Here is a 12,907-nt window from a genome sequence, read left to right as displayed (position 1 = left end):
TTTCTTACATTAAGAGACAGCAATACTTGTTACATTGTTGGAGGTGATGAGTTATTCTTTTTCTTAGTGCAGTGGACCATCTGGTTTTAGTATATTTTAAAAATGTAAGTGCAGCACTTTGATTGGATGCCCTGGGTACCATAGATCTTAAAACAGTGAGAATGGATTGTTAGCTATCAGCCTGTGCCAGTTTTCTGTACTGTGACTAATTTATTGGCAAAGACAGTAGTAGTGCTTGAGAGAATGACCAGCATTACAATGAGCTTTTTAAATGCCACGGAAACATTAAGCTGCAGCTGTAGTATAAAAATGAAGTTGTCTTTATTTATAACAAAGCTTAACTGTGAAGAGGTTTCTGGGCTCCTGAGTCCATCTTGTATGTAATTTCTCTGAGCGACTCAGCTGCTTTGGTTGCCTAACTGACTATCAATAGACGTTGTTTTCTTGCACTAATAGAAGAGACCGGGCAGAATCAAAGGAGGGTCTGTACAGAACATGGCAGCAAGTTCAGGCTTGCCACTGAATGGCGGCGGCAGCTCATAGTGAAGTATATGTTCTTCATCTTCTGTGAGTGGCCTACATTTTATGACACAGATGTTGGCAAACACAGATCTGTCTCCGTCACAGAATATATTTTTAGATGCACACTGTGGATATAAAGCCGCTCAGAGATATGTCGCTTTTGTCAGAACAAGCTGTCTGCCTTGAATCAGCTAGTTGTGAACCTGACTTAGGGGAGGCAACCCTCGGGCTTGATCCTTTTAAGTTTAATATTTAATTGAAGGAAGGTTGGCTCAAAAGTCCAGCATGACGCTTGATTTCAAGAGTGGAAAGGTCTCAGAAATGATGGGATTAGTCAAAGGAAGCTGAAATGGGGAGGATAAAAGGGCTCAGGTTCCTGTAGAATGCTTGAAAAGTAACTCAATGCTTAGTAATGGAAACTCAAATAGAATGTATCCTGCAAATTAGGAGAGCTTTACTCTCACCCAATGGCAATATCAGTGTATATTTATGTCAAGGCTGCGTCAACAGGCAAGAAGACTACGTTTAAAAACGAACATTTGTCCCAATGTAGTGAACAAAAAGTAGTTCAGGTTGTGGCTGAACAAATGTAAATGGACAGCAAGCAGGCAGATAAAAGAAAGAAAAACATCAGAAGCAAATTGCAAAGCTGTTCAGGCAGACAATAAGAATTTCTAGGATGTTGTGGGTTTCTGGGTTGTATGGCCATGTTCCAGTAGTATTTTCTCCTGACGTTTCGCCTGCATCTGTTGCTGGCATCTTCAGTGGATCCTCAGAGTAAATACTACTGGAACATGGCCATACAACCTGGAAAACCTGCAACATCTTAGTGATTCCGGCTGTGAAAGCCTTCGACAATACACTTAGAATTTCCTTAGATATATCAGGAATAGAAGACTGGCCAGGGAAGGGAAAAGGTCCTTGGATAACAAAGTTTGCTGAAAGGAAAGTGAGAGAGAGAGAGAGATGGTGGAGAAACTGAATTTGCAGCTTAAGGCATGGAGCAGTCAACCAAATGCAAGCCTCCCCTGTGATGTTGTAAAGGAAAACACTAAGGTTAACCCGGTGCAGGTGAATGAAATTCTAGGGCTGATGACACACAAAACAGTAACCAGTCACTGAGTCTGAATAATAGACCCCCAAGTATTCATAAGAAAAGAACTCATGGGATATTGTCTCCTAAGCATAATAGCCCATCTATATTATAATAGGCCTTCCTAGGAAAAGACTTAGGAGATCACAGGAGTTCGTCTAAAGTTTGACATCTTGTCCATTCTGCTTCTTCCTATAGCCCCTGTCCGATGTGGCTTTTGTCCCTATGATCCCCAGTACAGTCTTTCTTGATAGTCAGAGAGCTTTTTGCCAGTAGAGATGGTGGCTGGATCCATCTCAGGGCCTTTTCCAGGCATTGTGGAAATTGTTCTTAAAGACAGAATAAATAGGCACATAGGGAAAAAAGCACTACTGAGGAAGAATCAGTATGGTTCCTGTCTCACAAGCATCTTGAAGTTGTTTGAGAAGATCGTGATCTAGTAGACGTTATGCACGTGAAATTTCAAAAAAGCTTTTGTCAATACAATGGCCAAAAGACACATCCTTTTATTGATGAGAAATGGGTTAAATAGAGAGCAGGGGAGTTCTTGCACTAAAGGGCAGTAAGCAGTGGGGTTTCACCATAATTGTTTTGGGAACAGTGCTGTTTAATTTGTTCACAAAATTATCTGGAATCAAGGATGAGCAGCCAAGTGGCCAGTTTTGCAGTTGACAGCAGATTGTTCAGGATGCAAGAACCAGAGCGGATTGTGAGAAGCCCCAACGGGATCTTTCCAGTTTAGGTGAGTGAAGGACAACATGAAAAATGAGGTTTAATGTAAGTGTGAAGTGACGAACACTGGATCAAAAAATAACAACTGAAAATAGACATTGATCGGGGTTGAACTGACCAGTAACTGGCCAGGAAAGAGATCTTGCGGTCTTGGTATATGACTCAAGGTAAACGTTGACTAGGTGTGTGGCAGCCATAAAAAAGGACAAATTCTGCTCTAAGGTGGATTAGGAAAGGAACTGAAAACAACATGGTTGGTCATACTGTGAACAGATCCATAGTGTGTCTGATTTGGATGCTGTATACAGTTCTGGCCTTTAAAAGAATATTGTAGTGCTGGAACAGGTGCAGAAAAGAGCAACCACAGTGCTCAGAGGACTGGCACATGTTTCCTGCAAGGAAGGGTGAAGGAGTTTATCAGGTCTCACACACACACCCCTGCCCCAGTTGTCTTTTCTCTTTACTACAGACAGATGGGGAAGGGGGGGGGGGCACGATAAAAGTGCTTTTAAGTTTGCCAAACAATGAATTTTCTGTTGTTTGGTAAAACTCTAATCTGGTTAAAATCTTTTGCTAGGATATCAATGTCATCAGTGGAGTTTCAAGGTGTTCCAAAGAGTAGTCTGATCGTCAGGTTTAAATTAGTACTTCAGTACTTAATGTTTACTTTTCATGGGTCTTTTGTGGACTTGTGTTATGACCCCTCACCCCACCCCCCAGAATTATGTGCTTCCCAACAACTTCTAGAAGTCAAGCAGAGACTGTTTTTGTCTCCTGTGCATACTGGTACAACAAGATTGTTTTCAAAGAAGTCTCTGTGCAGAATTAATTTTAATTCCTTTAATTTGTAGGTCAGAGTAAATTCAGAGCAGGAACACTTTCTCATTGTGCCATTTGGGCTTCTCTATAGTGAGGTTACAGCATCTAGCCTGGTAAGTTAAAAATTCTTTCAGTCAAACTTCAATTGTTGAATATCTGAATCGTAATCTAACTGAAATTATGTTTGATGAGACCGTGTAGAAGCCAGTAGAACAAGTTTTTTCAGTGGTAGTTAGTCACAACTAAGTTGTACCGGGCTTAGGGCTCTAGCATTTACCCTCTGTGTCTTAAGTACAAGGCCATGAACTTGTACTAAGGATTTGTCTTTGCTCTTGAGAATTGTTTAGATTTTTTCATTTTAGCACAAGCATATTATTTACAGGACAATTTCATTTTAGTACAAGCCTATTAGATTTCATATAGCTAGAACAGATCTCTGTGGAAGAGTTCCAGGAACACCTTCTGCAATTCTCCAACGTAGTATGAACCTTTGCTTGGTGCAGCTTGCTGATTGAATGGCTCAGAAACTTTTTTACCTGTTCTGGACCACATATAGTTAAAATGTGGCTGTTTTAAGTCATTTCACACCAATGGTCCTTCCATATATATAAGCCCGGACCATGGGCATGCCACTGGACTTCAGGAGAATTGTTTGGAGTGGCGTCATGAGAACTGATCCTCTGAAGATGCAGGCGAAACATCAGGAGAAAATGCTACTAGAACATGGCCATACAGCTCAGAAACCACACAACACTCCAGTGACTCAGTTTAGTTAAATGTACAGCCCTTTCTTCTTCTATATACAAACTTTTCAATTGTGTATAAGAGGTGTTCAAGAAGTTGCCTGATACAGCTAATATTAACCATTAACACTCAGAAATCCTTCAAATGTTCCATTGCATAAACAGTGGTTGAAGGTAGTATTAATCGTTCTTTTAACATAATGACCTGTGGATTTGTGAGAGCCTCAAGAACAGCAGGCGCTTACAGAGAGCATCTGACATCACTGTGAGCCTCAGCACAGCCAGCTTAATAGATTCCCATTTGTTTTAAGATGAATGCCTTTAAACAAGTTAATGTGAATAGACTTTCCTGTGCCAAACACAGACCAGTCTGTCTGGGTGGGAGCTGGTGGCTCAAGGCTAATGAACCGCAGTCCGAAGGGCTGTCAGGCTGGCAGTTGATAGTTCAGCCCAGAGATTGCCTTTGCCGTCAGAGTTTCCTTGTGCATATTCTAAAACTAATGGGCAAGGTCACCTCAGAGGCATTAGCCAGGAGGACGTCCAACACACCAGAGCAAAACTTCGCTCTCAGCCTTTAAAAAGGTAGCAGAACATTCAGGTTGACAGGTTGAGTCAGAAGATACGGGATCAGGAGGGGATGATCCTTGTTCCCAGAGGTCTTTAGTCTAATCATGCACTTGGGTAAGGAAAGAAAACTTGGCTTTATTCCAGTCCCTTTGGTTTTTGGGGGGCTTGAAGGCATTTGTCTTTTGTTTGCTGTTGACAAGCAGGTAAGGGAATGTATGGACCTCTGCTGATAGTGGGATTAGTTTCAGTTTGCATTTTATTTCATGATTTCATTCAGGAGCCTTTAGAATGAGTGAATCTGTGTCTGTGCTTCAGCAGGACAATGTGGCTTAAGGAGAGATGAAATCACTTTGAGGACTGATTCAGTTTTATGTTGTCAGGTTAAAATAAATATCCAAGGTGATGTGGTTGACCGTGGAAGTACTAATTTGGGAGTGAATCAAGCTGGCTTTACCTTGCACTCTGCCATTTATGCAGCTCGTCCTGACATTAAGTGCGTTGTTCATATTCACACACCAGCTGGGGCAGCGGTAAGAAATCCCTTCTTACTCTAGCTATGAAGTGTCAGGTAGTTGCATGTACAGTGGTGTAGCTTCCAGTAGAAAAGAGAAGATTGTATGTTCAAATAGTGGACAGGAGGGGAGTGGTATTGACAAAATTAATAAAAGAGGATAAAACTCCTTAGCCCACTCTACAGACAAAAAAATTAGGTGAGAAAAAAATTAGTCTGTTTCAGCCATGTTTAAAGCTCCTATTTTTATGCTACAGTCCTATGCTCAGTTACTCCAGTGTAACCCTGTTGATTGTAGTGGACCTAGACTGGAGTACCTGCACAGGATTGCCCTGCTAAGCCAGCTTCCCAGCCTACGTTTGATCAGCCCTGGGGGCCACTTCCACAACAGTGGAACATTTCTGGGCCTGTGTAAAGAGCACTTTTCTGCATAGTGATTGATGGCTGGGAAAGTGAGCAAAGACGAGCCGCCTCTGCATTTGGTCCTCAGCCCTCTGGTGGCCTCTTCACATATATCGCCAAGGGCTTCGACCAGACCCGGCCACAACTTTAAACTCTCTGCAGTGGGGAAATAACTTCAGGTGGGAAATAACACAATGTTTTTGTTTGGTTTTGGGTTTTTTTGTTAATTGAGAGGAGAGGAGCTTTTTAGATCAAACAGTTACTTCTTAGTTGTTTACTTTACTCTGTAAGTTGATGATCAGTTATACAGATGTATCATAACCAGAGTAAAAATAAGATTCTCCCCCCAATGATCTAAAGAGAGTTGCTCCAGTCGAAGCCCATGTATTTCAGTGGAGTAACTCTGCTTAGGATTGCACTGTTAGACGTTTGCATTTCTAATTTATTACTGGAGCTGCATCCCTTCTTTTTGGGGAGGTAACAATTCTTTTTGGGAAGGTAACAATTCTGTTGACCAACACCTTTGATAGTTTAAATGGCTGTTGCATCTTAGTAATTAAAGTAATGTAAACATGCGCTGCTGATTCTTCCTTTTCTTCCTATATAATAAAACTTATTATATCATCTCCAGGTGTCTGCAATGAAATGTGGTCTCTTGCCTCTCTCGCCTGAGGCATTATCCCTTGGAGAAGTTGCTTATCATGATTACCATGGGATTCTTGTGGATGATGAGGAGAAAGTGTTGATTCAGAAGAATCTGGGGCCCAAAAGCAAGGTCAGTAGAAGAAGAAGAGGAGGAGTAGTAGTTTGGATTTATGTCCCCCCTTTCTCTCCTGCAGGAGACTCAAAGGGGCTTACAATCTCCTTGCCCTTCCCCCCTCACAACAAACACCCTGTGATGTGGGTGGGGCTGAGAGAGCTCCGAAAAGCTGTGACTAGCCCAAGGTCACCCAGCTGGTGTGTATTGGAGTGCACAGGCTAATCTGAATTCCCCAGATCTGAATTCTCCACAACTTAAGCGGCAGAGCGGGGAATCAAACCTGGTTCCTCCAGATTAGAATGCACCTGATCTTACCCACTACGCCACTGCTGCTAAACTGCCTGACAATGGCAAGTAAAAAGGCTTTTGTGGCAGAACTCATTTTACCTGCAACTCTCCTAAACTTGTTTTTCTTCCTCAAGGTTCTCATCCTCAGAAATCATGGTTTGGTATCTGTTGGAGAAAGTGTTGAAGAGGCATTCTACTACATTCATAATCTGGTAGTTGCTTGTGAGATCCAAGTAAGCTTGCTGTTTGTTTCTGTCACTATAGTTGGCGGGGGGGGGGGGGGGGAATCCTGGTTAATAGAGGTCATAGCAGTGGACAGTGTAATAATAAATATGTTATTATAGAAACTTGGTTTGTTTTGATTACTTTCAGGTACGCACTTTGGCCAGCGCAGGGGGCCCAGACAATTTAGTGCTTCTGGACCCTGGAAAGTATAAAGTGAAGCCTCGGTGTCATGAGTCTCCAGAAGGGGAAGGGTCAGCATCTCATCCAAAATGGCAGACAGGAGAACAGGAATTTGAAGCTCTCATGCGAATGCTTGACAACTTGGTAAGAAAGAAATCACTACAATATCAAGAGTTGCTTATTACCATCTGCTGTGTTCCAATTAAAGTTTTTGTTTCCAGTTAAACTTTTCTGAAGGACACTGGGCCTTGGAAGAAAAGGTCAGTTTTTGAAACCTTCCTGTGCCTGCCCTTTTGGCAGGACTCACCAGTGCCAGGGTCTTTGACTCTGCCTCATCAGTGAGGGAAAAGGGCTCACCTGCTGCCTCTCCCTCATGACTTGCATAGTTCCACAGGTTTGGGAATCAGCAATCAGGCTTCCTCCTCAGCTTGAGCCTCCCCCTTTCCTATACAGCTATCCACCCACCTTCCCAGCTCCCTCCACCAGTTGTGGCCTAGGGGTCAAGCTTAGCCGTATTGACTACTGTCCCTTGCCGATTCTCTCTGCCCTCTCCCCAGTGAGGGTGCAGAGGCCTGATCAGTGGAAGCAGGATGGACTCTGGCCTGCCTGACCTTCCTCTCCTTCCCATTGAGAGAGGAACTCCCTGCCGCATTGTCGGGCTGCCGCTGCATTGCATTCCACCCAACATTGCCCTCCACCCCAACTGCTGGCTCCTGTCCTCGGCGCCATGCTCCTCCACAGCCGTCACTGCCTGCTCCTCCCTGCTGCGGCTTGAGCAGCAGCACAAGATAAGGCCCGCCAGTGGACTGGAGGTTGGGGCAAAGCTGAGCTCCTGAAACCTTGAACTGCCTCCCTGTAGTCCAGTTTATAGATTTTACTCTTGCAGGCAAGTTTTGCTCATAGTTTTATGTAAAAACGTATATAATGTGCTGATTTTTCCATTTATTTTATTATTTATGTTTATTAAATTATGTTTAATACCCCAGCTTCCCTAGCCTAAGCCAGGCTCCAGGTGGCTTACATACATAATTTCTAATTTATCAATCATAAAACATTCCAAAAATAATACGTGAATAATTGCAAAATGTAAAATGAAACAATTCATAAGGATGGCGACTAAAATAGATACCCAAAGGGCTCTTAGGCAGCCTCGATTCTAATGATCAGCACTGTCCCATTATTTATTTATTTAATTTCTAAACCGCCCTCCCCCTAGGGGCTCAGGGCGGTGAACAACAATGATAATACAACTTAAAAACATACCATAAAAACTTATTCTCAATAATAAGAATAAAAACTGAACCATATCTCATCAAATGGCGTCATCCTCCCCCCTCCCTACCTTTATGCCCACGGGAGGCCAGATGAAATGGCAGCGATGTTTTTAGCCACGCTGGCCAAATGCCTGGCGGAACAGGTCCGTCTTACAGGCCCTGCAGAAACTCTGCAGGTCCTGCAGGGCCCTGATCTCCCTTGGAAGCCTGTTCCACCAGGTAGGGGCCAGGGCTGTAAAAGCCCTAGCCCAGGGGTCGGCAACCTTTACCACCCAAAGAGCCATTTGGACCCGTTTTCCATGGCCCGAAGATCTACCGAGCCGGAGAGACGGCTCCACACGGAGCCACCTACGGTTCGGGTCCTCCACTCACCTTTCCTTCCAGCACTGCTCTGGAGGGACACGCCCATGCTACCCTCCGACCTCCAGGCCATGCAGAGCTGCAGTATAAGGCTGAAAGAGCCGCATGAGGCTCCGGAGCCATGGGTTTGCAGGCCCCATGCCCCTAAGCCCTTGTAGGGAGGCCAGCCCTGATAGCTTTAGAGGGCCATTAGGTCCCTGGCCTATTAGTCTTGGCGAGGAGCAGAAGGGGAGACAAAACTCTGGTGGTGTTAAGAGCATGAATACTCAGGGCAGAAATTGGGTATCTTTCCTTAAAGATTACTAAGGTTGTTTTTTTTAAAGCAGTACTAAGTTCTGATATACAACATGATGAAGTATTTTGCTGTGTGTTTCAGGGTTACAGAACTGGCTACCCCTACCGATGCCCTGCTCTGAGAGAGAAGTCTAAAAAATTCAGTGACGTGGAGATTCCTGCTAGTGTCACAGGGTACTCTTTTGCTAGTGATGGGGACTCGGGTACTTGTTCCCCTCTGCGGCATAGTTTTCAGAAGCAGCAGCGAGAGAAGACAAGGTGGCTGAATTCTGGCCGAGGAGATGATGCTTCTGAAGAAGGGCAGAATGGCGGCAGCCCCAAGTCGAAGACTAAGGTGTGGACGAACATTACACACGATCACGTGAAACCCTTGCTGCAGTCTCTCTCGTCCGGTGTCTGCGTGCCAAGCTGTATTACCAACTGCTTGGTCTGTGCCTACCTTACTGTTCATAGTTAGATGATGTAGAGCAACTTTGGGCGCAGGCACTGTGAGGCTTTGAGGTTTAAGTCGGATAGAGCTGTTCCCTTCGCATTCTCATATGGCTTTGTGGAGACATCCGTTTAAAGAGCTGAAGCAGTAGTAGTAAATGCTTTGTTTTTAAATTGAATCCCACTTTTTCAGTGGAAGGGGCCAGAGCTGTATTTTGCAGGCTGATCAGCAAATTAATACTTTGGCTAGTTGAATAACTTTATATTGGACAAGAGATTTTCTGGAAATACATTCTAGAAAAAATAACTGCTAAGCAGTATGTTCAGCTAAAGCAATGCGATGTCTGAAAAAAATGCACACTGTTCCATGTAGCATTTAGTCTGGAAGGCTGGATCATAATCTGGAGCATTTGCTTTGAATGCAGTCAGTGGGTTTGAACAGGATGGTCTCAATGTGTATGTCTGCTGCTCTGTGGACCACCAGAACAGGCGCAAGTTTCTAAAAGCTGTATTTCCTCTTGAGCTTTCCTCCCTCTGAATAACTTGACCTCTCTTGCTCCTCCTGTATCACCCTAAAGCCTCCCAGTGCTCACAGCCTCTTCTGCATGAATTGTTGCATGTAAGTAGATGGCCATAAAATGACAATCTTTCCTACAGTATCAGCTGGGTGTGGCATGACTAAAGTGCAGCTCGGGCAATCATTTAGGAGACTTTTTAGTTATAAGAATGCTGTTTTACGAAATTAAAATGTCAGTGCTGATTCAAGGTTTTTCAATGCTGTCACATGGATTGTGGTAGCTGTTTGGAACTCTTGGTTGTCATGGCATATATTGTTTCTAAAACCCATAGTTTATGCATGAATACAGGCCTTTGTAATGATTGATTAATATATTTCTGATGATATGGTAACTTGTAGGCTTTACTGGAACCCTTGTCATATAGTCAGAAATCTGGAAAATGTGTCTCTCTAAAAATAGGTTAAGGTGTTTTTAGTTCAAGTTGGGAATTATTTTTTCTGAAGAGTTTTGGGAGGCAGAACCCCTGTTTGGCATTACCAGGTGGTATCTAAAATGCTTAACCTTTACCAGTGAAAAACAAAGTGGCTGAGAAAAATGTGTTCTGGCATTATTGAGGTTAAAACACATAATTTTAAAAATATTTTATTAACAATTCGAGATGGATAGCCATGTTAGCGTACAGTTGCCAAAATAACAAATTGTTGTGGTTTATTAAAGACTGATAAACAGGTTGTGACATCAGTTTTCATGAACTGGAGACCACTTTGCATCTGTAAATTTAGTAGACTTTGTTAGTTTTATTCACAATTATAACCTGAACTTTAAAACATAAAATGAAGAAAGTTTAACCTTTTAGTAAATAACTTCACATTACTTCATAGTCAGTTATCAAAGCTTACATTTGCATGTGAGCATCTGTCACAACCCGAGACTTGTCCAATAAGTGAATCGGTACTTTTAAAGCAGAATTATTATTTATTTTTATGATATGCTGCAAGAGAAGGTGCATTGGGGCAAGATTTCTTGTTCCAACACACTTCCTCTTGCGCATGCTTCTCACTTTCCCCTGGGAAAACGAGAGTACTTCTGGCACGACTTTTTGCGCCAGAGTGAGGTGAGGGTGGGAAACTGACTGCGGTGGGTAATCGGCCATTGATTGCAAGCATAGAAAAACTGTTGACTTATATTGTCAGAACTGAGTAGAACAGGCAAAGCATTGTGTCTCCCAGCGTAGATATATCAGGCCTACGACGCCCACCCCCACTTTCCCTGTGGTGGGAAAGTACTGTCACACACTCACACATTCACACGGACACACATTCCTCAGAGGGTGAAAACTTGGGATAAAAATACTCTGTCCCAACTCCTCCCGCAGCTGCAGTAACCTAGTTAAGGGCAGACTGATACAGGGACAAATGGAAAGCAAAAACAATTTCTCAAGGCTGCTTCAGCATTAAGCTCTCTGTAGGAAGAAATATGGCAGGACCATGGCTAAGACGTTAGACGGTCATGACAACATCATGCATTGAATTTTCCTTTTTCAAAAAGTAACAAATGATTTCCATAATCGTGTGTTTGTGTGTGTGTGTTTTATTCTGTCATCCCCCCAGGGAAAATTCAAACATATGCAATATTTATTTTCCCATCATACTACTTTATTGATTTAACAACATAAGATACATCACTTGGCATGTAAAACTGTACTATTTGGCACATTTATGGAATTTGAAATTATCAGTGTCTTCATTTCCTGTAAGATAAATTGCAAGCAGACATAATACATGAGAAAAAATAGTAAACTCTGGCACCCTTTCTGCCATAGATGCCATGTTTGTCACCAGAGAAAATTTGACACCTGGAAGTAGAAAAGCTCTGTAGTAAGCAAATTTAACTGTATTATTTGAAAGTGTCATAATGGGTGCAACTACCAGCATATTTGCATATTAAGTTAAACTTGATAACATTGAAAACACTGCACTCTTTAATAACCTAATAGTAACTTTTAGAGCATATTAATTGTTGCCATTTAAACATTTAAACAACAATGTTCTTGATCATGCCTGCACTCTACATAGGATTTATCATTCTTTAATGGTGTGCATTGCCTTACATAAAAATATTCATGCTACACATATTGAGAAAAGGTTTCGTTTCAAACGTCTTTTATTTCCTTCATTCCAAAATGAAAAAAATAATCATGATTTTTTTCAATGTCTCCTACAATTTTCAAAACGTTCCAATAGAAATATTGAGAAAGCCGCAAGATCTGAGTGTGAAAAATGTTGCCTTAAACATTTCACTCATTCCAAAAGTGAAAATATTTTGGAGTCTTTTTTTTTAATGTTCCCCCCTGTATTGTAGATTTTCTGATGGAGATACCGAGAAAGCCACCAGACTGTTTCATGCTATACATTTAGAATGAGTGAAATGCTTTCTAAGACCATTTTTTCCTCACTTAAAAGGAGAATTATAGAAGTTTTTTCCCCAGCACTCTCCAAAATGTCTTGGGGGTTTTTTAAGTGGGAAAAAAAATCTCAGGTAAAGAAGAACATGTTTTCCCCAGGGTTTCATATATCTATGTAGCACTTGAGGATTAAGTGAGGAACAGAAATTGTCATCTTCTACTTCTGCCAGCTAATTTTGTTTTGTTTTAAACATTTGAGTTCAGTCTGCTGGGTCTTTATTTCAAACCACATAGACTTTACTGCCTTTTACGGAGGTTCAGCCCAAAACTGGAATTCTGAATAGGGCTTCTTTAGGGATTGTAACATCTTCAAAAGCTGTTACTTTCTTTTTACATTAGTGTCAGGTGTTTTGTTTTGGTATTTTTAACCTTTGAAATTATATTCTTGATTTGCAATTCCAAACAAATAGAATTTTACATTACACCCCTCTGTGTTTCAACTCTCAGACATTCTTACATCAGGGACAATATCTCATCATGTTGGCACCAACATCTAAGCAGATGCCACCGTAAATACTTTGTCAAATCAATAAAGCTAAAATGATATCCCACTAGCTTCCCGCCCCCAACAACATTTTAATAATAATAATGAATGGGAGCGCATGAAGGCACAGAATTCTAGTGGTAGCTGCTTCCCCTTCCTTCAGATCCTGAAAAGGTGATGTTGAGGGTTGGCCCAGATGAATAAAACACGTGCACCCCACGGCAGCTGTCCTGAGGAGGGGA

The 12,907-nt window shown here is 42.1% G+C and overlaps 1 protein-coding gene across 10 annotated transcripts in view; it reads left to right on the top strand.

Annotated features, from left to right (window-relative positions):
• ADD1 (adducin 1) overlaps window positions 1-12,907 on the top strand; it is a 68,820-nt gene that overhangs the window by 30,469 nt on the left and 25,444 nt on the right. For 6 of the 10 annotated variants that reach the window (XM_048509875.1, XM_048509873.1, XM_048509879.1 and 3 more), the window contains 6 exons: window positions 3,199-3,279; window positions 4,857-5,006; window positions 6,021-6,164; window positions 6,572-6,670; window positions 6,810-6,986; window positions 8,853-9,197. In XM_048509875.1, the coding sequence (XP_048365832.1) occupies window positions 3,199-3,279; window positions 4,857-5,006; window positions 6,021-6,164; window positions 6,572-6,670; window positions 6,810-6,986; window positions 8,853-9,197 (996 nt within the window). The remainder of the gene's footprint in view (window positions 1-3,198; window positions 3,280-4,856; window positions 5,007-6,020; window positions 6,165-6,571; window positions 6,671-6,809; window positions 6,987-8,852; window positions 9,198-12,907) is intronic. The other 4 variants (XM_048509876.1, XM_048509874.1, XM_048509882.1 and 1 more) reach the window with 1 other exon arrangement.

The sequence above is a fragment of the Sphaerodactylus townsendi genome, linkage group LG10 (genome assembly GCF_021028975.2).
Source record: "Sphaerodactylus townsendi isolate TG3544 linkage group LG10, MPM_Stown_v2.3, whole genome shotgun sequence".
Lineage (NCBI taxonomy): Eukaryota > Metazoa > Chordata > Lepidosauria > Squamata > Sphaerodactylidae > Sphaerodactylus > Sphaerodactylus townsendi.
This window is presented reverse-complemented; position numbering and strand designations above follow the sequence as displayed.